Source organism: Anser anser (genome assembly GCF_964211835.1).
Source record: "Anser anser genome assembly, chromosome: 4".
Lineage (NCBI taxonomy): Eukaryota > Metazoa > Chordata > Aves > Anseriformes > Anatidae > Anser > Anser anser.
Window position 1 is genome coordinate 67,248,645 of NC_139724.1, and position 27,876 is coordinate 67,276,520.

Here is a 27,876-nt window from a genome sequence, read left to right on the forward strand (position 1 = left end):
TTATTTGTTTTGTAGAAATGATGAAAAAGTGAGTAATTTCTCTCTCTCTATATATATATATTTTGTTTTAATTATTTTATTATTTTTTTTTTTCTACAGGATTTACAGATAATCAGCACAGACGAAAACCAGGTATTTGTGGCTGTTCAGGAATGGTACCAGACAGACACATACAACCTGTACCAGTCTGACCCACAAGGTGTTTACTACTCCATCCTGCTGGAGAACGTCCGGAGCACAAAGCAACCAGAAGAGAATGTCCTGATAGATATTCTGGAGGTAGGCTTTTATCTCTTCCAGTGTCTGTAGTCCGGGTAGAGGTTTCATTCTTTTATTTTGATTAGGGATATAATTAATTTTATGTTAGTAGATTTTCACAGTTATCTTTAATGTGAAAAGACTAGGATTTCTTATTCGTTGATAGTGCATCGTTTCTATTTATGTTTTTTCTTCCTTCCCTTGTAGCGTGCTGTGGGCTCCAAGAACTAGATTGGGTTACAAGGATGTGCAAGACCAGAATTGGTCAAGGGTTTCTGTAAGATAGGAAATCTGGCAGTGTAATTTATTGTTGAAGTAAGAAGTATGTAGCTGCCTACATATGGCTCTAATTAGGTTCTTCTTGGTGTGGGAAAATGATAGTGGTTTTTTTGTTGTTGTTGCCTTTATCTCCTTCATCTTTGTTTAGCTTTTACTTATCAAATGGCTGTAGTAAAACATTTACCAATTACCAATGTAGGCACTGATTATTTTCTGTGCTGTCCCTATTTAGAAATGGGTCTTCTTAATGAGTGAATCTACACATTGTGTGTAGCCACATTCCCACAGGGTGATTTATCGAGAGCATTATTTTGCAGATCTTTGCTCCTGGTCACTCCTGCAGGAAGCAAAGCTGAAAGGGAGTCAGGTACTATCTCTTCTCCTTGCATAACCCGGAGCATGTAATTTCACATCACTTGTACGGAGATGCCATCCCTCACTGTCCTTTTGTCTACAAGAGTTATTTACTTAACTCAGTTTCACCAAGGATTTCAAGTGTTACTGAAGATATATTTGATAATGCACAAGAGGGAGATATCCTAGATTATTGTGTACACTCGATTAATTTGTAGGGTTGCATTAAAAAGAAGTTGTGCAAATGATAAAGAATAATTGAAAGACAATTCCATGTCTTTAGAGCTGCATTGTAGGAGGAAAAATTTATTTATCTACAGTAAGAAAGCCTACAGCTTTCAGATAGCCTGTACAATAAATAAATAGTGTTCATCTTCTTTATTAAAAGTGATCATCTGATCATATCTACAAGTAACGTATGGATAATTTACACTGTATAGGTAATAAAGATAAGACGTTACAGTCCTTGGGATCAAGATACTGTTTAGTCTTATTTTTGTTTGCTTGTTTTGTTTTTGTTTGTTTGTTTGGTTTGTTTATTCATGTTTGTTTGTTTTTTTGTTTGTTTTTCCCTTTGGACATCTTAATGCATGTATCCCAACCTGGGGACAGGAATCTCCATTGCAACACAGAGATGATCCTTGATGGTTGATAATTTCCAAAATTATCAAGTGTGTAATTCTCCTTAAAATTTGCACTGTCCTCATTATCTTTTGCTGACCTCACTTCATCTTTTACTTGTACATCTGCTATAAACTCTTTTACTTGTCTGTATTAATTTTCTCTTATACACTTTATCTTTTGTACCATATTTCATTTCTGCTCACATTGCAAATGTGAATGTGAAATAATTGTCAAATATTTCCATCATAGAAGAAAAAAAAAAAAAAAAGGAAAGGAAAGGCAAAGTATTAAGTGACTACACAAAAGCAGCATGCCCTTGAAATTTGTATCATGTGCTGCCAAACTATGAACCAGTAAGGAATTTGACACAAGCATGTTTGAAAATACTACTTCTAAGCTGGATCCTGTTATGCCTCCTATATGAAAAAGAGCTATACAATTGGCAGCATACATTCTTCATATTTACTTTCTTTCCTAAACAACAAATCTTAGGTATTTCAATTTTAATCACAAGCTTATGTTATATAGTTGTATTTTTTGTATTTTGTATTTCAGTAACTGCTGCTAATAAACACTCTGGGACCATCTGAATACTGCCTCTTGGTTCCCAACTAATATAGAATATTATTCAACTGTTACTGAAAGAAAATCAAACAGTGCAGAAAATGATGTGTCACTGAATACACAGCCATAGCAGCAAAACCATTTATAAAATAGTTTTATGAGGCTTTTCAAAAATTGCTGGGGAACCACTAACCCCTGAACTGTTTTGAAAAATAGGTGCTCTGAGACCTAACCCAAAGGTCCAAGAAAAACCAAAGGAAAGACATTTTTGACTTTCCTACCTTGGGTAACTACTCTAGATATATTCTAGTTTTGTATCTTAGGTAACTACTGGGCTGCTCATCAAAGTAGCTGAGCACTCCCCAGTGCTTAAATGTCCTCTTTCACATAGCACCTTATTTGCTGTATGTGACTCTTCCCTTTTTCATAGAAAGTTACTAATCTCATGGTGTTAGACTAGGGAACTGAATTAGAAAGTGCAGAAGAATTTTGGTGCCTTGCCGTCACATTTGAATCCAGAAGGTAAATTTGACATATAGCACTTAAAATATTTACAGAGAGTCAGGTGTGAATTTACAAAGGTCACAAGACAAATACAATAGAAAATGCTATACAGGGAGAGAGGTATTTTAAAGCTGCCATTTTTATGTACTGTAATTTTTATATTTTGTTTGTTTGTTTGTTTTTTAGCCTAATACACCTCTCCAAATATCATACTTCTGAATTTTCTTTGAAGATAGATGCCTGGAATCTCATTATTTCAGGCAGGGTTATGCCTTTCGTTCAAAATAAAGCTGCTGAAGTCCTGGTCAGCTTTTATCTTTCAAAGCAACTGTGAGAATAGTTAACTGGGACAGAAGAATAAATTTTTTTCATGGCCTTTTTGTGCCTGATAGGATTCAAATCTCTATCTCCCACATTCTGGAGAGGAGAGGTTACCCTGGCCACTTGGTTAGGTTAGAGATGGGAGTGGGAATGGAAAGCATTTTCAGTCTGACTCTCACTGAATGATTATATGGAATGATTGAATATTCATTAAACAAGAATGAGAGAAGAAACAAAAATATTCGTGATACATTGCTGGTTTTGCCATCCACATACGAAGAGGAAAACTTCAGTTGCAGTCCCTGATCTAATTATTGTTTAAATATTTAATAGTCTTCACTGCAAAAAACTGCATGCGCAGAAATTGAAAGCCAAGTCTACCTTTCCCAGCACATATTTGAACTGCTAGGCATTTCACTCATACTCATCTCTGTGCTGTCTTCAGAAGGTGGAATACATAATAAATCCCTAGCAAGCTGAAATATCTTTGAAAGTAAAGAATGCACGTTCCTTATTTTCTCCTTCTGTTTCAGTTTATCACCTGCACTGCCAAGTACCTTACTGTTATGTTTGACTGGGAGGTGATGCTGAGCTTCTAGCATCCTGGAAAAGTCAGTCGATCACATGTGCATGGGGTTTAAGTAAGAAAGAGTTCATCAGAGAGATGTAAAATGAGAGAGTAGCAAAAGATCTATAGAAAATTTGATTCTCTAGACTTAAATATATTTCTAGGTTCTAGGCTATTACTGTAACCAGCAGAACTCTCTTACTCCCTGTAGATTTCAGTCAAGAAAACAAAATAAATCATATATTTATGAACAGTAGGTATCAAGTCTGTAGCCTGCTTGTTTAGGTGCTTTCTCTTCAACCTAAATGTAGATCTTTTCTTAAATGAATGTCAAAGGGAGTTAATAAATTGTAGTGGGGAAAAAAAATTAAAAAAAATAAAAAAACAAACAAAAAAAACAACCAAAAGCCAGTAAGTGTTTCTGATAAAAAGCAAATAGTAAGTCCAAGACTGAATCATGTCAGCAAGAGGCAAATATTCCTGCTCAAGCTGAGACCTGGCTGTCTTGTGCCTTTAGTTGAAATGACTGCTTCAGTGTTGCTACATGTTGCTATACTATGCTGTAAATGATGATACACATTTTTAAGTTGGTGTAAGTTGATACACGTTTTCTAGAATTTTTCCAAAATTCAAAAAACCTTGTAAATAATTGTAAGGTAAACAGGGGCACTCTTAAGAAAACCTTCAAACTTAATGCAAGATCTTACCTCACACCACTGGGTGGAATATTAAAATATTAAGTAAATGTCAGAATTTGCTGTCTTGTAACTAACACAAAGACATTACCACATTAACATCAACGTCAAGTTTTCTTTGATTTTTAAAATATTGACAACCTTTTATCAAAGGGGAAAAATAGGTAATGCTCACCATGACTGATGCTCTTGCACTTTATCTATATGACTCAAACTAGAATCTATAGAAATCAGAGCATTCTTAGGCAGAATGTTCCCATCTGGAGTCACTGCATTTTGCCCATGGAAGGTATCAGACATGTGCATGGCAAAGTTATTGTCACATAAGTGTCTTCTTGGTGAAAAAAATCCCAGGCCTTGGCCAGTCATAGTTTTTTTGGTTGACTCTTATCGTGGAGGTGTCAGGGTGTTGAACTGAACAGGTCCTGGGATATTTATATATCTTAACTGGTGAGTCTTCTTTTAAACACTTCGTACTGATCACGCAGAGTACCAAAGAGCTTGAGTATACTTTGTTGTGTAATAACATAACTATACAAATCCCTAGCACCAGACCTTAGAAGGTGCCAATTGGTGTAAATACATTCATACTGCTACAATCTCACAGCCTGTGGTATATATGTGAACCCAGGTACTGTTTTTGTGGTTGTTTTTTGCTTGTAAGCAAAGGCAAAAGCCTGGTTTATAACTCAGAATTGCAGCAGGTATGGTACAAATAAGATTATTTTTAGCATAGATATTATATTGAACATCCTATAATAAAAGATGTGCTATATATTAAGGGCATTATTATGTTGGTTTGGGTTTTGCCTCCATGGTAGTACCAGCAGTCATGGAAGGGAAAGGACACAGAAGCTGCCACTGGGAAGGGTGAAGTCTTGGGCCTGATTGTCTTACCTTCCTCAGGAGACGAACTGGCATTAAGATCGATGTAATTCATTAGTAGGCCAAGGGTGCTTACAAAGGAGAGATATTCCAGTATATCTTGTCAGCACAGTGGGAGTTATGAAAGAATCCATAGAAAGATTCATATGGATTTTTGTTTGTTTCTTGCAGTTCATTTTTGTTGACTTTTTTATTAAATAGAAGGAAAGTCTCTTAAGATCAGGGATGATGCTAGGGCTAGAACTAAACACATTAAGGTACAAATACTCCCAAGGGCACTTCTGAAATATGATACACATTACCTTTGACACTCTAAGTTGTAATAGCTTTCTAACACAGATAATTTTGAAATAAAACAACTAAATGTGTCCAGGAAAAGAGAGAGCCTGTAACCTATTTTTTTTCAGAGGTTAAACCCATGGAGGGAGTTTGTGGAGTTAGGCTGGGTCTGGAATCATTTCAGATGCTTGAAAGGATATTTCAGTCCTCACTATTTCTGCCCCAGAAGATCTGTCTGCATTTATTTACTGCAGTAGATAAGTGTGCTTCCTAATTCAGTGTTATTTTCTAAAGGATGTTACATTATATTTTGTTATTTTAACCATTCTGTGTAATATTTATGTGATGTGGGTCACATGACTGCAGTGTAGAAGTCGTGTTGCAGTTATAAATTGCTTCTGTAATTTGCAGAATAATGTTTTAGATATGTCCATGTTAAAAATAAAAATGCAGAAATGTATTAGGGAATTTTGCCAGTAGCGTAGAATATGACACTAAGGTATTATTCACTTTCCTAGTGGAGAAACTACCAGAGGTACACAGTTTAGAGCCACAAAAGAGCAGCTGATCAGCAGTAATCCTTGCTGAAAAAATGTGTATGTGCTGGTCATTAATGCTTTCTCATTTATGTTTCAGGTCAGAGGTGTAAAAGGAGTCTTTCTGGCTAACCAGAAGATTGATGGGAAAGTTACAACTCTAATAACCTACAACAAAGGCCGTGACTGGGATTTTCTAAACCCTCCAGACATTGATATGAATGGCAAACCGACAAACTGCAAACCTGTAAGTGGTCTTATCCTCTCTCTGAAGTCCACAAGGATTATTTGTATGGGCGGGATGTGCAGTAGTGCAGGCAGCCCAAGAGCTTTGTGCAGTGTTTACTAGCTAAATTAATAGACAAATCTACTTACACGACACGAGCACTGGTTTGGTACACTGTTAGTCCAGTCATCTTGTAGAGTGAGTCATGACTGTCTGTAGCACTGCAGAATATTTTAGAGCTTAGTTTGACACAAAGATGACATTTTTCTTGTGTGCCAACCGCACAACTCAGTTTCGGATAATCATGACAACAGTAAGTTGTGTCTGGGCATAAGGCATCGTCAGTCAAACATATTTTACCAATGCCTTTTTCTGTTTCCATCTTTCATGTTTTTGTTTCATCTTAATCCAAGATAATCTTGTTAAAGGGAACTCTTGCTTGGAAATAAACATCACAATTAATTGAATCAAAAAATCCTTTCTTTTTGTAAGAGGATGTTATTTCCATTTGCTTATGTGTCCCAGCTACCCATAATATTTTGTTCTTTGTTAGGCTGTGCTGAAAACCTTGTATTTTTCTCACTGTCTTTCTGCTCCTGGGGACTCCAAGCTCTGCGTTGCTGGTCAAAATAAATGCTTTCAGTCCTGCCACTGGCAGAGACCTGGTCCTTCTCCACATAGAAAGGGAGGGCTGGAGATGCTGGTTCCCTTCTGAAGGGAACAAGGCTGTGCTATACGGTCTGCAGGCCCTGATCCTGAGCTCTCTGGGGTCAGTGGAAAGATGGCGGTGGAAGCAGCTCCCAGGCAGTGCTGGCTGCTTGCTCATGGACAGATTGCTGTGAACTTCACTGACAGCAAAAGTAACTTCCAAGTGCCACAGTAGAAAGAGCAAGAAACAGTAAGTTGCTTAGCAAGCAGAGACGATGATCATCCAAAATTCATTAAGCTATTTTTCACATTGTTTTTTTTTCTAAAAGAAAAATTTCAGTACATTTTTTTTTCATTTTTAATCATCATTTTAATTAATCACCTGAGACCAACAAACAAGTAACAATTGTTGCCATTGCTGCTAGTTAGTTTTTAAGCAGTTCTGTCACAAGGATTTTTTTTATACAATAATTTCATGCTGACTTCTATGAGTTTGCAAATCTTGTTTGTTGAGGCAGTGAAATCCTATGGAAATTATCAGAGGACAGCAGAGGACTATGGACAGCATCAGAGATTTTTGTTAGATAGTTTAGGTTAATATTTTGGTCTGGACTTTGGCTCCATGGGAAACAGCCATTCTCTTTCTCTACAGAGACTCACATAGCTGAAGCTGCTCTCTGACTGAGCTTTCATTATCATATGAACTTAATTATTAACTTTTTTTTTTTAACACCTGTCATCTTCTTCTTCCCCTACAAGCCTGATTGCTACCTTCACCTCCATCTCCGCTGGGCAGACAATCCATATGTGTCAGGAACAGTCCATACAAAGGATACTGCACCAGGGCTCATCATGGGGGCAGGTAAATGCATGAAATTATTTTGTAAGAGCTGGAATGTGGCAGGAGTTTTTTGCGTAGATCCAGTCTTTTGGATTGTAGCATTTATAGAGCTACAAACGTTAACAAAATTAGGCTTTCCCTGCAGAATATTCCTTTGTGGCATCCCTTTATCAAGCAATTTAGTAAAAGTTGAAGTCCCGAGAGCTCTAGGACAGATCTATAACAGTTGCCTCTATACATTATGCTTCTCTCAGCTGTGTAGTATCTCCTTCCCTATAAGTGCAGTATGAAGCAGTGATGGAGGCTGAAGGACTTGTCCTGCACTGTTTTTCTGTGGAAGTGAAAAGCCTTAACATCTCCTCCAGCGTGAATAATAGCACAGCAAATCCAATAAATTAATCTAAACAGTGGCTAAGCCTTTGTTCTTGAAGCTTACATAGAGATAGTTTGTCTTGTGATATTTGTTAATATCTTTCCACCTAAAGAGAGATGAAGTGACTGAGGCAAATGTGTCTTGGTGCTGGGAACAATGCTGGTTGTGTTTGCTTCATTATAACATACATATTGTACCATGTTACTGTGAAGTGAAATTTAATATTCCAATGGAATTTCTTTTATTGACTACTCATCACAAAAAAATTTCACAAGTCTGTTTTACTTTGTACCCTTGTAGTTCATCTATTTATTTCTTTTGATTTTCTATTTCTTTGTTTCAAAAGTCTTGAAATGCTAACTGTTATAAGAGCTTTTTAAATCACATTATTTTAGTCTTATGTTCTAGATTATGTTTAGGTGAAATACACAAGTGTACTACTTATCTTTTCCTACAAATATATGTTTTTAATCAATAACTGTTTTTACCTTAGCTTATAATAGTGTCTTATAAAAAGGTTTCTAAATTGAAAATTTCCTAAGAATTTCAAGACAAGCATATTTGCTGTTGAATGAGAATGACAGCTCCTATTACTTTAACTGAAGATTTCAAGTGTTCCCTTAGTGTAAATGGAGTTCAAAATATTTTACTGGAGGCAGACCTACCTGGGGAAATGCTGCTATGTTTTTAGTGACAAGAATGAGACTAAGAATTTATACAGTGCCTTTGTAGTTACATTTCTGGGAAGTATCTAAGTAGGTGTTTAATTCACATTTAATATATTCCAATAATTCAGAAAATAACTTTCTTCTCAAGGATTTTCTTTTTACATAAAGGTACTCCTATTCTAATGTAGGTTCTTACTTCTAGCCTTATTATATTGAACCTGCACACTTTTTACTAGCATATTAAGCAGTAGTTTGATTAATGAGTCTGTTATTTCCACTTCTTTTTTCTCTGTCCTTGCATTATAATCTGATGTAGTAAACTGATAGTTTTTGAGATCTTGTTTTTTTTTTCATTCGGCTGGGTTTTGTGTGTATTTTTGAAGTGCACGGTCCTGAGATATCAGGGATGGCAGGTTGGAGAAGAATACTTTGCCCTTAATTCCTTCCTAGAGTGCATTTCCTAGAAAAAAAGACATGAGGAGTGGCTGAGGGAACTGGGATTTACTCTGGAGAAAAAGGAGGCTGTGGGGAGACCTTACCGCTCTCTACAACTACCTGAAAGACAGTTGCAGTGGACAGTGTGACGGTCTCTTTTCACAGGTGTTAAGTGATGGGATGTGAGGAAATGGCCTCAAGTTGCACCAGGGAAAGTTTAGATTAGATGTCAGGAAGAGTTTGTTCATGGAAGGGGTGGTTAGATGCTGCAACAAGCTGCAGAAGGGGAAGTAATGGAGTCCCCATCCCTGGAGGTATTTAAGAGATGTGTGGATGTGCTGTTTTGGGACATGGCTTAGTGGTGGGCTTGGTAGTGTTAAGTTGATGGCTGGACTTGAGGATCTTAAAGGTCTTTTCAAACCTAAATGATTTTATGATTCTGTGACATTATATCACTGTGACTTTGTTTTAGCATATCTGGTAGGTAAACTTACCAACAGCTTTCTTCAACATAAGGAAATGTTCTTTCTAATGTCATCCAGATATCATTAAGAACTAGACTGATTTGTTAAATTTGACTTGATTGTTGAGCAACCTCTAACAGAATTGAGATGGTAGAGGTACCACCACTCATAGCAGCTGGCTAAAAAGATGGGAAGAATGGTGTGAAAGTACAAAAAATATTTCCAGGAATAGGGCAGTACATCCTCTCTCTGGTAGAAGGTCATGTAGTTGTAAACAGAGCAGAAGGACTTCTTAAAAATCTCAAAGAGAAGCTGCATGCCCCTTGTAAACAGATGACCTGTCTCAGCTCAGATTTTGACTTGCATTTGTATTATTTAGATGCTCAGATCATCTAGATTCAGTGCACATCTTCAGTCTTATCTGGAAAACCTGATATTCTTGTAAACTTACCTTCTTATCAGAAATATTTTATATACAACGAGCTTGTATTTCTTCTGGACTGATTCTCAACATTGATAATCACATGCAAATCAACAGAAGTACTAGTTTCTTAGCACATACAGAAATCAGATTATTTGGGCCACATCACACACTGTTGCAATTTTACTGTTAGATTTAGTGAGAGCACATCATCTGGAAATGGCAGATGAGAATGAAGATCCAGGAATGTCAGTTGATCACAGTGTGACTACAAACCATGAGTGTGTTGTGCTGTGGAAGAGGGAAATGTATTCTGAGGGTGAAGTAGGTAAATAATTGCCAACAGAGAGAGGGAAATATTAATACTCCGGCAAAATACTGTACTAATAACAGCATGTACAACTCTGATAATCAATTTTCAGGACCAATGAGCAGGTGCTAAGGACTACTTGGCAGTTGATGGAAATAGAGGTTCTATTTACATGGAGATTCTCATTAGCTGAGAAAAATAAAGGCTGGTAAAGAATCTGATTTTTCTTGAAAGTGTAACCATGGGGTAGAAACAAATGTCCGTAAAGAGATGCTTAACGTATGATGTAAACAACTGGATAAGAACTGGAACTCAGAGGAAGTTTCTAACCATAAGAGCAGTGAAACTGCTTCTCTCAGTAAGAGCAGTGCGGTTACTAATCAAAAGGCCAAGCCAAAATAATAATGATAACAACAATAATAACAATAATAATAAAATCCTTTAAAATGGAGTTGGGTACATTATAGAAACATTATATAACACACTTGTGACAGTTGAAAACCTAACCCGTGACTTGTGGATAGATTTGATACTATGCTTGAAAATCAGAGCACAGAGACTACTGAATATTGTTTTAACTTAAAAGAATAATTAAGTGGCAAACAGCATTAAAGCCTTGAGCATTTGGGAAAAATGCAATAATATGATGTTAAAATTGCACCTTTTCAAACTCACATTTACAAGTGAAAATTGCACTCTATTAAAGTTGCATAAATAGTTATGAGGTATGTATATTTGTAGCTTATAAATATATATCTAAATTGTGCAGACTAATATTAAACTTTATAGCTGCATTTTAAAGTGTTCTTTCAAATAACTGGCTTGCTCCCTTTAAGAAATGTAATAGGATTTCACATTTACATTTGATTTCTGTGCATTTTAATCTTGGCAGCAGCTTTTTTTTTTTTTTTCACAGCATCAGCTATGAAATGTGTGTCAATTGACGTGTAAATTTTTACTATAAACTTGTGAAAGACTTTCCTATGAAAAATGTTTAGAGAAGTGTAGATTTTTCAGGTGCTAGTTTACTATAATTCTCTGCTTAGCCTCCAATCCAGATGGCAAGTCAAGCAAACAGTAAATTTTGCACTTTTGTGTGAATTCAGGAAGTGATAGAAAGTTCAGTTTACTTTTTGTCATGTCTGGCCCAAATACATTGCATGCATCGTGATAAATTTATATAGTTTTTCACCAAAGTAGCATACCGAGCTGCCACTACAAAAAGGATGAGATAACAGGGAGATGACAGAGCATTTCCTAGTGCTCTTCGCAGTGAAGATCCTGCAATTCCTAAAGATTTTTCTCATGTCAACATGTCCCTTGACTTTGTGTGAATCACTCTCTCAGCTAAACACTACTTCAGTTTGTCAAGCAAAAACAGCCTATCTGGGACATTGAAACACAAATTGGTCACATGCTTGTTCTACACTGACTGGTAGTTTACAAACTATGAATTTTTAGCTTGTTCATTGGCTAAAGAGATGCTATGGATGTATTAATTACCAGGCAATGCAGGTAAGGTGCATTCCTCTTTTTGGTGCAGGTATCTGTCTGTATGCTAAATTTAAACATCTGGAAAATATTTTCCGTATTTGAAGGATTATCAAAGTGTTGCATGTGGGGATTATTTCTTCTCAGAGTAAGCATGTCTAAAATCACATAAAAAATATGGGTAAATGCAGTGATAAGTAGTGGTTAGAACACATAAATCAGTAGTAAATTTTAAATGAAGTTAATCTCCTATATTTCTGTGGCCCAGCAGGAACCTGCCAAAATGCCTGAGCAATGAAAAACTCTAATTAGCTAACTCTTTTGAGGTCTGCATATGTTTTCACAACTATACCACAATTCCAGAGAGTTTAGCTGTCCACTGGCCATCATTAAAATGCATTATTTTCTTTCAGAAATCAGATCACTTCCAACTGCTAATCTGACGTGCAAAATTATGAGTAGCTTAGATAAATATGTGGGACAGTAGTTGGTGCCCCTGTAGCCTAACTTGCAGGCCTGCCACCCCTGCAGGGATGGAATGTGATTTTACCCATTTACCTTACATAATCCTTTATTCAGGAAAGGTAAAGGGAAAGCATAGGCGTGAAGATTTACTATATCCCAAAGCACAGTTTGAAAAGGTCTTTAAGAATGCAAAGAAAGGTTTTTTAAGAATGCAAACAGCAGAGATGAAAGAAGACTGTTTAATCAAAAAAAAAAAAATCTGAAATTCTTAGCAAAATGTTTCCTTGTGTTTCCTAAATTCAGCAAACAATTTGTCAGAACATAACAGCAGAGCCATACTGGTTCACACCAAGAGTCTCTAGCACAATATCCTGGCTCTGTTGGCAGCAAAAGCTTTTGGGGAGGTAGTTAAGAATGGTGAAAGTGTGTATTGTAACCCGACCCTGATTTGGGAGAAAGCACACACACAGGAATGTTTCTGATAAGTTGTATGGAAAAAAAATCTACCATGGTTAGGTTCCCTCACCTACACAACGCACTGAAACTGTCATACTTTGGCTTTTCACCCTCAGACACATCCATCACGACCAGGGTCGTGCTATGACACATCCTCAGTTTCATGACACAAGAACCCCATTTTCATGGCCTATAACATAACCCTCATGTTCTTTTAGGTAATTAGAACCCCTCAAAAAAAAAAAAAAAAAAAAGAACAAAACAGCAACAACAACAAAGCAAAAAATCCTCACAGACACACACACAAAAAAATTTACCGTGGCAGTACTACCTGGTGAGACCTTGGGCTGTGTTATATGCTGTGAACATGGGTGAGTGATGCCAGCTGGCCTCAGGGCTGCAGGATCATCTCTGTCCTTCCCTTATTTTAATGTATGTATGTAGTTTGCAATAATGCCACCTGGTCATTAGGAATAAAAGATGAGGCAATACATTGAAAATTGAATAAGAAATGAAGAAAGCAAAGTTGAAACACACAGTCTCAATAATTGAAGGGTCATCTTTTCTATTTTGTCATTTAGCTGCAGAAAGGACAAAATAACCCAGGTTTGAGAAGGTTCTGTACCACAGGTGAAAGTTTTAAGACTAGGTGGCAAAATACTGTGTTGTGTGTCGGAGGATTTTTCAGGCCATTTAGATCATCAAAAAAATATGTTAGAATGATACCGATCACAACTCTGGCTAACATAGTCTGAAGCTGGTTACCTACACAAGATGCAGGACCTTTTCCAGTATGAAGCTGAATTGCGTTCAGTATATTATTACGTTTACTTGTTACCACAGATGGATTTTGAGATCTAACACAGACCCAATAAAATGATAAAAGGTTTCCATATTGTAGTGGCACATCTGAAGAGTTACTTTGGACTTTTACAGCTATAGGAAAGATTTTGGAATGATTCACTGATATTTGTGGATTGCGTTACTGTCAGAACACATCAGTGTGTGGCGGGTAGCAGAGTGGTACTTATGAACTGCTCTTTTTGGGGTAAGACATTTAAAGTCTTTGAACTGTTGGCTTTTAGTCTTAGGGCTGAGTATAATTTGGCCATTTCTCACTTTCTGCATCGCTTGATTGTGATGTCAGTTGTGCACATGTGTTACTGGCTGCCACACTTATAGTTCATAATTCCACTCAGATACAGCACGGAAACTTTTAGGATGTTTCAGCTGTGTTTTCTGAGTGCTTGTATGACTTTGCAGTCATTTGTTTGCAATGTTGTTAATGTCAGGATTTTTTTTTTTGTTTGAAGTGAATTGGAGCTGTTGCAGAGGAGTTTATGGGGTGTTATTATGTATGCTTTGTCTAGTTAGCAGGTTTAATTCAGTAATGTGACACTCTGTGAGGTAGCTAGAGCCTTGAAGTTAAAATGTGCACTCAAAAATAACAATCTGCTGTATCTTTGAAGTTACATTTTACTAGAATATAGAAAAATAGAATAGAAAATAGAGTAGAATATAGAAAAAAAAGTTAAACCAATGTAACTATTTAAATACAGAACTCTTAGCTCTTTCGTGACATAGATTAAATAGAAAGATTTGAAAACAAAACTGTGGTGAGTCCACTTTTTTTTTTTTTTTGAAGGACTTGTCTCCATTTGTGATGCAGGTTTCCTGCTTGCTGTTTCTCCTGTTTTTTCCTTCCCAGTCCACAGAGACTGTTTTTCAACAAGTACCCATATATGGTTACCAAATAGCAAACTGCAAATAAATTGAAAAGAGTTTTCTTATATGCTTGCAGACTTGACTTTATAAAGTTTGCAAAATTAATGGAATCACTTCTAAAAAAAATCTGGAGGTAGTAGAAATTACAGCCTTAATTAATGCACAGAGCATTATTACATCAGCAATCAGAAGTCCTTGCAGGCATCACCTCCGTTTTTTTGTTTGTTTGTTTTTTTGTTTTGTTTTTTTTAACCCTTGAACTGGGGATGGACTACTTTCAAAGGTCAAAGAGCAGTGCCTTTTCCCAAAGCAGTACACCAGCCTCCATGCCAAGTTTGTCATCAGTTGTGTTTTTTGACAGAATGGCATTTCTCTGTAAGTACAACTGAGTCCAACGTCTTTTATTCGTTTACCAAGAAAAGACAATACAGGTAAAAACAAAGCTAGGAGAAGTCAGATCTGTCTTGTTACAGAGCTGCAATTACAAAGCTTTTGCTAATATCTTTGTCATTAGCATATCAGCTGGATGTAAAAGGCTTTCTAATGAAGCAGAAGTTGATGATGTTTAGTTTACAGACTAATTCTCCATTAGCTAAGGCAATTTACCACTGCACTTTTTAAGGTGCATCTCCATATCACTTCTCAAAATAAAGATCGACTCATGTAAGTAGAGTTCAGTAAAAGGTAAGACAGAATAATTGGCATTTATCCAAGAGCAAAACTAACAATGCAATCATTAAAAGGTATCTCTGCAAAGAAAGGTGTAGACTGAAAGAAATACTTTGCAACCTAGCAAGAAAATAAATATTTTGATCCCCAGCTATCCCGAAGAAAAAATTCTGTAATTGCAGAATCACAAGCATTTACAGGAACATATGCCAGTGAAAACTGTATAAGGAAAGTAAGAATAGCAATGAAAATGAGAATATCAAAAGAGTAAAGAAATATATATTTTGTTTAAACAGCAGATCAAATCTCTCTTCCCTTCCTACAAATCCTGAGAAGATGTTTTCTCATTCACACCTCCTTCTAGTGGCCAGACTGATCTTTGCTACACAAAACTGATGGAATCTGGTCCTACTTCCCTATGAGAGCTTCAAGGCTCAGGAAAATCAGATCAACCCTCCTGATCTTTGCTGACATGGGTTTTTAAGGTTCAAAGTAATGATAAAGTGAAAATGGCTATAAACCAAATAGTTTTAAATAAACTTAAAATTTGGGAGGAAATATAACTGAACTCAAAGGTGAAGCTTTCATTTTGCATCTGTATCATTTGATAATATTCAGGACTTAACAATGTTTAATTGTTTTTTTTTGTTTGTTTTGTTTTGTTTTTTTCTTATACTGGAAGTTCTGCCTGCATGAAATGTGTTTGCAACTTACTGTCATTTCCATCACTGGGGTTTCATTTTGAATGCTGGTATCATGGGGCCTTTCTTAAATCTAGACAGCCTTATGTGAAAGCAATAACTTTGTTGTGAAGCCAACTGATTGCTCTTACTAGCCCAACTACATGGACCACGTTGGTAGAGACAGCTGTGGGAAGGTGAGATCTCCTGGTGAGGCCCTATGGCCTCGTTGCTGATGTGGTGCTAGGCCATTTTTGAAGACAGTGATTTTTTCAGGGAAGGAATAGGGGCTGTATACTCCACAATTACCTGCTTCGTTTTCTTTTTCCTTCTGGCTTGGTACAACTGCTGTCACATCCAGTAGCAGCCATGAGGGTCATCTCTGCACTTTGAGTCTAAGTTGGTTTTGGCACATTTTTAATCTTACTGGTCTTATCATAGAATTGTAGAAGGGCTAAAGTTGGAAGGGACCTTAAAGATCATCTAGTTCCAACCCCCTGCCATAGGCAGGAATACCACCCACTAGATCAGGTTGCTAAGGGCCTCATCTAACCCAGCCTTCAACGCCTCCAGGGATGGGGTAACCACAGCTTCTGTTCCAGTTCCTCACCACCCTCTGAGTGAAGAATTTCTTCTTAATCTCTAATCTAAGTCTCCCCTCTTTTAGTTTAAAACCATTCCCCCTTATCCTGTCATTATCTGATTGAGCATTATCTGATTGAGCTCCTTCTTTTTTATATGCCCCCATTAAGTACTGAAAAGCTGCAATATATATATATTCATTATATATATATATATACGCTTCATCCATACAAGCCTGGCTCTTAGATGAGTATTCAGTCCCCATCACCTTCATTCATACTATACCGACCTTATCAAATCTCCTAATGGCTTACAGGAACAGGGTTTTATTTTCAAATTGACACAACCAACTAAATCTGTGCTGAACCACTCAATAAATTGAGGGCATGGAGTTAGTTGGGAAGAGGAAAAAGCAAGAAGGATCTTCTGAAACAGTTGATGCAGTTGAAGGAAATGAACAACCTCCTATAAATTCGCTGATCCTACTTAAAAAGTAGCATAATCTTATCTAGGCTGTATGCATGGTTAAATAATGTAGTTAAACTTTTAAGTAATGAAACACATGCAGTCTTGATGGTCTAAATAGAGTGTGTATTTTGAGCAGTAAGCAGAGTCATTCCTCTCTGGAACCTTTCAGCACTAATGACTACACTCTGTCAAGACAGATCTGTTTTGGTGGTAAAAACAGCTATTTATGTAACACAAATGAAATTTCATACTGCTAATCTAATCTCAAGTGTTTTGCTTCCTCATCTCTTCTGCTTAAGAGAATCTGATAACTTTTGCCTTTCTTTTTACTGCAAAAGAACGCAAACCATATATTTAAGTCAAAATCCCCTGAAGGACATCATTTAGAAGGAATAGCATGCACTACAACTGTCTGGTGATTCAGTAGTTTGCCGTTTGAAACAAAAAATGTTAAAAGATGGAGATCTTGCTATTTGGGATTGCATCTTCTAAGATCTTGTTTCACAAGCTCATTTTAAGACTTTTGTTTGCTAGCTGCTGCTCTTCAGTGCTATTTTTAAAAATATTCCATAGCTTCCTGGTGAATAATTAGGTAAATTAAGTAATTCTGCTTGAGACTTGCATTTAGAGAGCCTTTCAGATCCCAACCCCCCTCTTTTCAGTGTTACATACTTATCCTGATTCTGATTTTTTTCTACCATTCCATAAAGTCTTGCAGAAAACATTTTTTATTTTAACAATTCAGTATGAATAATTTTACATAATGTGATTAAGGTATGGCTTCTGAGTTGATGTGCATTTCATACTTGCATCTTAAATACGTGTTCTTTTACCAATTTTTTAAGCATGCAAGAACAAAACTAAAATGTTATTTTGGCCTGTATTTTAGTACAGTTAAACTTCATTGGTCCCACCTATAGACATCTAGCACTGTTAAAAAAAAAAAAGTTAAAAAGGTGCGCATATGTTTTTAAGAGGCTCTAGCAATCATCTAAGTTTAATTCTTACTCTGACTAGTGTCAGAATGGGATCCAATCTCTCTTGCTAACTGGGTGGCACCCTTGTTTCCTTCTCTTTTGTGACAGGTAACCTGGGGTCACAGCTGGTTGAGTATAAAGAAGAAATGTACATCACATCTGACTGTGGGAACACGTGGCGTCAGGTAGGAAACAGAAATAGTCAAAGGCAACTGGAAATATTTTTAATTTAACCAATATGATGTATTTTATAATGATTAACTTATTTTCATACACCCACTCTTTTGGGGTAGGTGGCTATTATTATTCCCCTTTCACTTGGAAACTGAGAGATTAAGGAGGTGATTTACAAAGACTCAAATTGGTTAGGCTGTCAGGTTCTGCTGAAACAAATATTTTGGTCTCTTTACAGAGCTTGCAAATATATTGCATAAGAAACGTGCAGTCCATTTAGGTTTTTTAATAGTTTCAGTAATCTTCCTATGCTAATGATGAAGTTGACTTGGCTAAATCTTGCAGTACAAATATTCCAAGCTGAAAGACGTGGTTTAGGTAGAAAGGGAAAAATTCTACTTCACAGTTAAAAAATGGTATTTAAGCTTAAACTTTGTTCTCCACTGAAAATGAAAAAGCAAAAAGAGATTGAAAAGAACAATAAACCTTTTAATGTCTTTTAGTATGATTTAATCAGTTATAGGACTACAATCATTAAAGTATTAAAAAAAAACAAACAACAAACAACACAGTCTTGTAGTAGTTGAAATGGCATTTGATTTTTGGATGTCTTATGCTTCCAGTGCTTAGCGTTGATTTAAGCATTGTACCTTTGTTATTCATTTTATCTTAAATTGCTCTGTCTCAGCAATGATTAATCATTGGGATATTTTCTTTTTGAGTGTAAATATCAACAACAGTAATGATCATAAGGCATGATCAAGTTCTCTAAACTACTTCTGATGTATATTCAGAAAAAGAAGGAAAAAAAGCCCTCAAAGCTCCGAAGTGTGCATCAAAAAGTCATTTGATTTCTGTTAAAGTGGTGTTTTAGTGTTCAGCTGAATTAAAATTCAGTCGTGTTATAATCTAAGTACAAGTAAGTGTGAAAATGCTCTCACTAGTGTTGTTGAGATAAAAAGAGCAAAATACAGACATTTTCTTATATTGCTGTTGCAGGGTGCCATTAATACTCCACAGAAGGGCTTTTTAAAAGAAATATATTATTTTTGTCGTGATAATGTCCTTCGAGTTTTAAAAGATGAGAGTTCATGCCAAAATCTTTCTTGTATTCTAGCAGATGATAAAGAGGTGGTTAAATGCAAAAGCCTTCCAGGATTTACAGCCTGTACTATGTTATCTAATACTTAACAGAGGTCTCTCTAATATTTTACCATCACCATTTTCCAGAGTTCTGTAGTCTTGATGGGGTGAAAAACAAGACAGAAAGAGAAAAAATGATCAAATTTGTATTTTTGCTGCTTTTATTTGTGAGGCACTCAGGCAAATGATCTGTGATGGAGCTTGACCTTAAGATAACTGATCAAGCTGTAAAACCAGCAACAAACTGATCCTCATTATGACAGTCAAAATGAAAAACACCATTGCTTGCTTGATTTTAATTAAAGCTGCTATGAAACCTTTGAAAGAGCTTACTCAATATTTGTGATCAAAATAAAAATTTAGATTCAAGTGAAATGATATGGGAATTATTTAGAGAGTAAATTACAGGTCTCCTGTGCTGGCAAAAGGAGAGCAAAGCTCATGTATTGTTACAATTCCGAAGGAGGTTTTAAGTCACTGGCTTAGAAACCTTGCGGCTGTGGTTGGTGAGTGCCCAGCACCTTTTTCACGCTCCACACATGACATTGCAGAGCTGTCTGCAAACTCTACTAGAAGAAAAGCTATATGTGTTTGTGTAGAGTGAAAGAGCAACATAGAAAAGTAAATATAAAGAACCTAGGAGAAAAGGCAGTTCAAGGAATTAAATAAAAGCTTTCCTGAAGTCATAGCAATATTGGCACTGAGACTTATAGGAATATAGGACAGGGAGGAAGGTCAAAGATTGTGTAATCCTACCACCTGCTCTGAAGCAACATCAAACGTACCAGGAACATCTTTAACAGAGATTTGCCAGATCTATTTGTTAAACCTTCACTGTAGAAGATTCTGTAGTCTACCTATGTGCTGTTTCACTGTTCTTCATAGATTTTTCTGAATATTTAGCATAAGCTGCTTTTTGTGCTGCTTTGCATATCCTTGTTTTTTGTGGTTGTTCTTGCAGTTTCATAAATTATGCAAGGTAAGCTGATTTATTCCTGTCTTTGGAGAGCAGTGGTTTCCTGTCAGCTTTAAATAACCTTTCAGATTTTGAAAGGCAATTATGTCTACCCATAGCATAGGTTGTTGATGGTTGGTTTTTTTTGTTTGTTTGTTTGTTTTTTCCTCTCCCCTCTGGAAGAAAAGCCCTCTCAAATCCACCAATTTTCCTAATGGATCTAGTTTCTAAACTGCTTTTCCCCTTTGTTGCTCATCATCTGGACTATCTAATACGACGGCTCTCCCTGAAGCATGGTAAAACCGGATGCAAAATTACAAATTTTATCATTACTAAACAGAATTAAATGCTTGCCCTTGCTGTCTTAGCATTTCTGTCACCTTATTTCAGAAAATCTCTCTTTTTTGCACTAGCATCATATTGTTGACTCAGATTCAGTTTGTGATTTGTAACAGGGACCAGTCCCTGAGTTACTGAATTTGTAGTGCATCCCTAGGTTAAAGAACATCTATTCATCATTTTTCTTCAATTTCTTAACTGATTTTATACACTTGGAATGATTTCAACTCAACCTGTATTTCCATAGCTTGTGTATGGTAATATTACATGAGAATTCAGGAAGACTTACTATGAGTCCCGTTCATGGCAGGATGTATAGCTAGCGTTGATAGGCAGAAATAAAAATACCCTGTGGTGGTTTTACTCGGGTGGGCAGCCGAGCTCCACCACAACCGCTCTCTCACTCCCCCTCCTGAAAGAGGAACAGGGAGTAAATACGATGAAAAGGGCTCAAGGTTTGAGATAAGGATGAGGAGATTGCACAGTAATTACCGTGAATGGCAAAACAGATTCAGCATAGGGAGATAGTAAGATTTATTGCCTATTAGTAACAAGGTAGAGAAATGAGAAACAAAGCAAAGAAACCAAAAACACCTTCCCCCCCATCCACCCTCTTCCACCTCCTCCCCCTGAGCTGCGCAAGGGAATGAAGGAATGGGGGTTATGGTCAGTCTATAGCGCTTCTTCGCCGCCGCTCCTTCTCGGTCACTCTTGTCCCTTGTGCTGTGGGGTCCCTCCCACGGGATGCAGTCCTTGCTGAACTGATCCGGCGTGGGCTGCCCACAGGCAGCAGCTCTTCAAGAACTGCTCCAGATGTGGGTCCGTACCACGGGGTCCATCCCTCAGGAGCGAACTGCTCCAACCTGGATCCCCCACGGGCAGCAGCTCCTGCCAGGTCACCTGCTGCTGCGTGGTCTCCTCTCCACAGGCTACAGGTCTGGCCCGGAATCTGCTCCAGCAGGGGTCTTCCACAGGCCGCAGTCTCCGTCGGTGCAGGTCCACCTGCTCCACCGTGGTCTCCTCCACGAGCTGCAGCGTGGAACCCTGCTCCACCGTGGTACTCCATGGGCTGCAGGGGGTCTGCCTGCTTCACCATGGTCCTCACCACAGGCCGCAGGGGACTTCTGCTCCGGCGCCTGGAGCACCTCTCCCCCTCCTTCTTCACTGACCTTGGCGCCTGCAAGGCTGTTCCTCACTCCTCTCACTCTCCCAGCTGCTGTGTGGCGCAGCGTTTTTTTTCCCTGTCTTAAATATGCTCTCAGAGGTACAAAACAACATCGCTTATTGGCTCAGATCTGGTCAGCAGTGGGGCCCTTACCAAACATGGGGCAGCTTCTAGATCCTTCTCACAGAAGCCACCTCTATGGCCCCCTGCTACCAAAACCTTGCCACGTAAACCCACTACAAAACAAGAGTTTTGTAAAATTGTAAAATTAAGTAAATATTTTTTATAAACAGAAAAAAAAAAAAAAGAAAAAAATTCTCATTAGCAACGATACAACTTGGGTTGGTTCCAATTGTTCTGCCTTTCTGTTGCATGATGCCTGAGTTGTTTATTAACATCTTTTGAAAACACTTTTGTGTTGAAAACGCTATTGCTTTACTGTATAACATTTTATAGCAAAATGAAATTTGTGATGGTGTACTGTACAACATGGCACTGTAAACAGCAGAGGTTTAGGAGCTGATTGACAAGTAGCTTAAATGTCCATGCAGTGGCAGTGATCTGGATTGTATGCGAGAAGAGGGAACCCCAACCTTGACATTATGAACTATGTGGGCTTAGATCATCTTAAGTGAACCATGAAGATGTAGCCTAAGGTGAACTCATGGGATAGATATGTCTATTTGGAAGATTTCTCTGTCTATTATACCAGCAAAACAATATCGTAAAATGTGTTAATGATAGTGAGTGAGATAGATAAATAAATCTTGCATCCTGGGAGAAATGGACCATCTTTGAACACATTTTCAGAACATACAGGTTTTAAACATTGTTTTTCCCTATGGGACCTATTTTTTCAGTCCTGATTTATGAGATTTTATGATGCTCTGCTAAATGTTAAGAATGACCTTATGTATAATATGAGTACGTTTTATTTATTTTTTTAAAGAAAATTTCTGTTGACATTATGGCTGCCACTGCTATTTCAACTGCATGTGTTAACAACGTTTTGTTTGAAATAGGGCAGAGTAAGAGTGGCTTTCGGAAGAAATTGAAAAGTGAGCCCATATGGAACCTAATGAGGTTCGACAAGTCTAAGTGCAAGGTCCTGCACCTGGGTTGAGGCAATCCCAGACATGAGTACAGAATGGGTGGAACTCTTTGGGAACAGCCCTGCAGAGAAGGACTTGGGGGTTCTGGTGGTTGAAAAGCTTGACATGAGCTAGCAGTGCGTGCTTGCAGCCCAGAAGGCCAACTGCGTCCTGGGCTGCATCAACAGAGGGGTGGCCCACAGGGGAGGGAGGGGATTGTGCCCATCTGCTCTGCCCTTGTGAGGCCCCACCTGGAGTGATGAAGCCAGGTCTGGGGCCCCCAGCACAAGAAGGATGTGGGGCTGTTAGAGTGGGTCCAGAGGGCCACAAAGATGATCAGAGTGCTGGAGCACCTCTCCTGTGATGAAAGGCTGAGAGAGCTGGGTGTATTCAGCCTGGAAAAGAGAAGGCTCTGGGGGGACCTTATTGCAGCTTTTCAGTACTTAAAGGGGGCTTAAAAAAAAAAAAAAAAGAACAACTTTTTCCTTGGGCAGACAATGAGAGGACAGGGGGAATGGTTTTAAACTAAAAGAGGGGAGATTTAGATTTGAGGTTAGGAGGAAATTCTTCACTCAGAGGGTGGTGAGGCACTGGAACAGGTTGCCCGGAGAAGCTGTGGATGCCCCATCCCTGGAGGTTCAAGGCCAGGTTGGATGAGGCCCTGGGCAGCCTGATCTAGTGGGTGGCATCCCTGCCCATGGCAGGGGGTTGGAACTAGGTGATCTTTAAGGTCCCTTCCAACCTGAGCCATTCTATGATTCTATAAAGAAATGGCTTAAATAAAAGACAAGAACAAAAAAACTTTCATGGTGGATCTGCTGCGGAAGTATCTAGTGGAACCACAAAATGCTCTATTAACCTACTAAGGTGACAAAGAAAGTCTATTGTGTGTCTAGGAACTGAATCTATATCCCGATCTCCAGTCCACTGCTTCATAATCTTTTTGTATCAAAGTAATTTGGAATGTATTTGTTTAAGCAAGATTAGGTGTTTGTGTTTTTTGTTTGTTTGTTTTTCCTGCAGACATCTTAAAAATGAGATGAAAATGACTTCAGGTGTTTTGGATTACCTTTGAAACTTAGACATCTCAGAGTAAAATTGTGTGAAATAATTTTTTCTTGGATCATTTAAACGTGTTTCATTTATTTCATGGAGATCTCTTAATTTCTCCCAGTTGATAACCTGGCCTGAAATAGCTGCTGAAGTTGTTACAGTAGACACAGGAACAAACAGAGAGAGCAGAGGGAGATAAAAGACATTGACTTTATGACATAAAGTTCTCAAAAAATCAGAGAAGGAAAGATGTAGAAATAGATTATAATAATCAAGTTCTGTAGTGGCTGGCTACTTGTAAGGGTCATAATACATATATTACCTGACTTCAGTTAGTGGAGAGGCATAGGACAGAATCCATGGCTGACTGTGAATATGCATATCACTTATTCCTGGATTTTGACTTCAGCTCTGATACCAGGACCATCTTTGCATAAACCCTTTTGTCCTGGTTTTGGCTGGTATAGAGTTAATTTTCTTCCTAGCTGGTATTGTGCTGTGTTTTGGATTTAGGATGGGAATAATGCTGATAACACAGTTGTGTTTTAGTTGTTGCTGAGCAGTACTTACACTATCTCAAAGATGTTTCAGTTTATGCTGTCCTGCCAGCAAGGAGGCTGGGGGTGCACAAGGAGCTGGGAGGAGACAGAACCAGGACAACTGTCCCAGGCTGACCAAAGGGATGTTCCAGACCATATGGCATCATGCTAAACAAACAAACAGGAAAAAAAAAAAATGGGGGGCCACTGCTAAGGGACGGGCTGGGCATCAGTCAGCAGGTGATGAACAATTGCATTGTGTATCACTTTCTTTGTATTTTCTTTTCTTCTTATTATTATTATTTATTATTTTCCCTTTCTTTTCTTTCCTATTAAACTGTCTTTATCTCAACCTATGAGTTTTTACCTTTTTTGCTGATTCTATCCCCAATTCTACTGGGGTTTGGAAGGAGCATGAGCTGCCTGGTGCTCAGCTGCCTGCTGGGTTAAACCACAACATCTTTGCAAACTGTTTGTCTTGGTTTTGGTTTTAGGTCTTGTTTTAAAAAGTAGAGATAAATATTTACTTCTGTACTGATCTCCACAAGCATGAATTTATTAATACACTTTGATTTGCTGAAGATGAAAGAATTTATACATTTTCTTTATAAAATGTTTGAAATGTGTGCAAGAAGAGCATGGTATAAACATGGTATTATTATGCCTGTAATGAGTCCGCTGTGCCTTGTAGTGTGCCATAGTTTACGTGGAAGTAGGGTAAAGCTGACATACTGAAATGGTGCTCTAGGAATTGCAAACTGGGAAAACCTGATTTGGATGAAGTCGTGCAGATACCAGCTTCCATTATCTTCAGTATGAAGGTGAAGCTTTTGGAGACTTGATGTTCTGGTATTGCTATTTCATTTTGATTTAAGCAGGTGTTCAAACAAAGTTTAGAGGAGGATCAAAACTCTGCTTGCTTATCTGAGTCCAACTGATCTCATCCTTTTGAACTGCATCTAAAATTAATGTCTGCCTTTTACTGTATTCTCTTCTGAAATATGCAGCTGTGTGGAACAAGTAGACAGGACTGTAAATGCTTCATATTAGGATTTTGCCAGTAAATTGGCAATACTGAAAAGCTGATCAGACACTTGAAGACCTAGGATTCCCATAAAATATGCTCTTACTAGAGGAGAGGAAGACTGAATTCTGAACCCAGATTAAATGCTTGCTATTTTTGAAGTAATTGTGAATGCATTGTAAGATAAAGACTCCCCCCACTCCCCCGTTATTTCAGTCTTGCTGATAAACTCTCTAAATACAGCATTCAGTACTGTCCAAAAAAAAAAAAGAAGCATTTAGTGTTCTCTGTATTTTCTTATTCACAAGATAAAGTAGAGCTAACCTTTATGTTTTTCACCATTGTTTGTCAAAGTGTGTAGGAGGTTGTATGTTCATCTATTAACTGCTATGCATGTGTAGTAACTCGCATGTTATTACCTGCTCTTATGTTAAATGAACTTTCATAGACTAATAACACAAGTAAACCATATCTTAAAACTGATGTCAGATGTGGAAAAGGGAGGATATTTACCTATTCATTTATTTTAGTACTGTTAATGGCCTCTAGAAAATGAATGAATAGAATTTAGGAGATTTTGAATACCATTACATCAATATTGCATATATTTTGGTTCAGAACTTAGAGCAGCCTCCATGTGAGATCACACAAAGTTTGAATTTAAATAAATCATTGACACTGGAAATGCAGAAAACATGCAAGCACCCATTATTTCAAGTTCTATGGAGCCTGAAGAACATGCAAGAAAGTCACAGACAGCAATAATTTTCATATTTTTCTTAGAATTAGATTACAAAGCATGTCATTTTACAAGATACACAGAATATGGCAAATACTGAAGTGAGGTGATAGGTCACTTGGTGATATATAATAGGAAGGAATGCAGAATGCACACTGCGAGAAATATAAGCTTGGGATAAAATCACTTTCGACAGTTTAATCTGACTGTGATTTGAACCTGAACGTTTTCTGATTCACCTGCTTAACTTTCTTTTCTGTTACAGCTGGGGAAGTATGAGTTAAACTGACTTTTATGTCCTTCTCAATTTGAAGTGTGGACATTATATAAGTCTTTTAACCCTGGTTTGCTCATACATTTTATTTCTGCTGTTTTGTGCGTTTGCTTAGTTGGCCTTTTTTCTATCTGACTTGTAGGTCTTTGAAGAAGAGCATCACATCTTATACCTGGACCATGGCGGAGTTATCGTGGCTATCAAAGACACCTCCATCCCACTGAAAATCCTCAAGTAATCCTACAATCAGAGTAGAGTTACTGTGTATTCAGTGCCTCAGACAAAGCTCAGAGTTTAAGATGAACATTTCAATGTAATCATGTATGAAATGCAAGTGGAGTCAATTTGACATTAATTAAGTTGACAGAATTCAGGTGGATGTTTTCTTAAAGATTACTTTATGGTGCTGTTGGTACCATGACGTAATGCATTAATTATAACAAGATTTTCTTGCATCAGTGTAGATCTTTTTGGTTTGCTTAAAAAGCTAGCCTGGAACTCTGAAGTACAAGAATGATTAATACAGCCTGGAACTCTAAAGTACAACCATGTTCAACATGATTATTGTCTGCTACTTTTTTGCACCTATTGTGCATATGTGGCTTAGGTATCCAGTCAGAATAGTGCTTTCATACTGTAATAAAGCTCGTTTTTCAGTGATAATCCCTACACTAATATGATCATGGCTGTACACTTGGTTTGCTGGAGTGAAAGTCATCATTAACCTAGAATCCAAAGACCTGGAAGAAAAGTACACAAGACGAGAGAATTGGAGTCATAAACTCTGGGTGCAGAGACTATTTGAAATACATTTTGCTGATTATTCAGCACCTTTAAAAAAAAAAAATGAAAAGGATAGTTATAGCTGTGAGGGGCCATCATCATGGTGCCTGCAGTTACTGCACCTCCCACGTGTTTTAGCAACTGAGCTGTTTTCCCTACTTATGTTTCCCTGACCTCTGCTTAACAGGTCTCTAGCCTGGGGACTACTAGAAAGAATGGAGTGTAAATTACTGACTCTTGAACCTACAAAGCAGCAAGATTATTTGTTTGGCAGAACTTGTTTTTTATTTGCCTTAGAATTTCCACTGTTGTTACAAATTTATTATATACCTCCTAATAATGTGAGTCACTGGCACATTAATGAGATATACTACCCATGCAAACTGTCTTCTGCTGATTGTAAATCCAGGGCTTTAGTAGTTACGAGATTTTTTTTTTTTTTGAGTGTATGAATTCTGATTTATATAATACTTGTAAATGAAATCCATTTCTGCTTTTTTACAGGTTCAGCATAGACGAAGGCCAGACTTGGAGTACACATAATTTTACCAGCACTTCAGTCTTCGTAGACGGATTACTAAGTGAACCTGGAGATGAGACACTGGTCATGACGTAGGTTTCTGTTTTCACCTCTTTTTTCAGGACTCTCTCTTAATATGCACTTGAGCAGTTTTTAAATTGTGGATGTTTGAGATAGTCCTTGAGTCACTGGCTTTTGCTTCCTGCAGTTAAACAGGCTCTTAGCGTGATCATGTCCAAATAGCAGCACTATGCAGCTTGTCTTTGAAGTTACCTGAGTGCAATATTTCAGATTATAAAGATGAAGAGTTC

At 37.6% G+C, this 27,876-nt stretch overlaps 1 protein-coding gene across 10 annotated transcripts in view; it reads left to right on the forward strand.

The window, feature by feature from the left end:
• The window catches only part of SORCS2 (sortilin related VPS10 domain containing receptor 2), a 552,575-nt gene that overhangs the window by 465,521 nt on the left and 59,178 nt on the right, over positions 1–27,876 (forward strand). For all 10 annotated transcript variants that reach the window (XM_083834471.1, XM_083834474.1, XM_083834473.1 and 7 more), the window contains 6 exons: positions 100–279; positions 5,968–6,114; positions 7,501–7,603; positions 17,875–17,951; positions 26,405–26,496; positions 27,550–27,657. In XM_083834471.1, the coding sequence (XP_083690597.1) occupies positions 100–279; positions 5,968–6,114; positions 7,501–7,603; positions 17,875–17,951; positions 26,405–26,496; positions 27,550–27,657 (707 nt within the window). The remainder of the gene's footprint in view (positions 1–99; positions 280–5,967; positions 6,115–7,500; positions 7,604–17,874; positions 17,952–26,404; positions 26,497–27,549; positions 27,658–27,876) is intronic.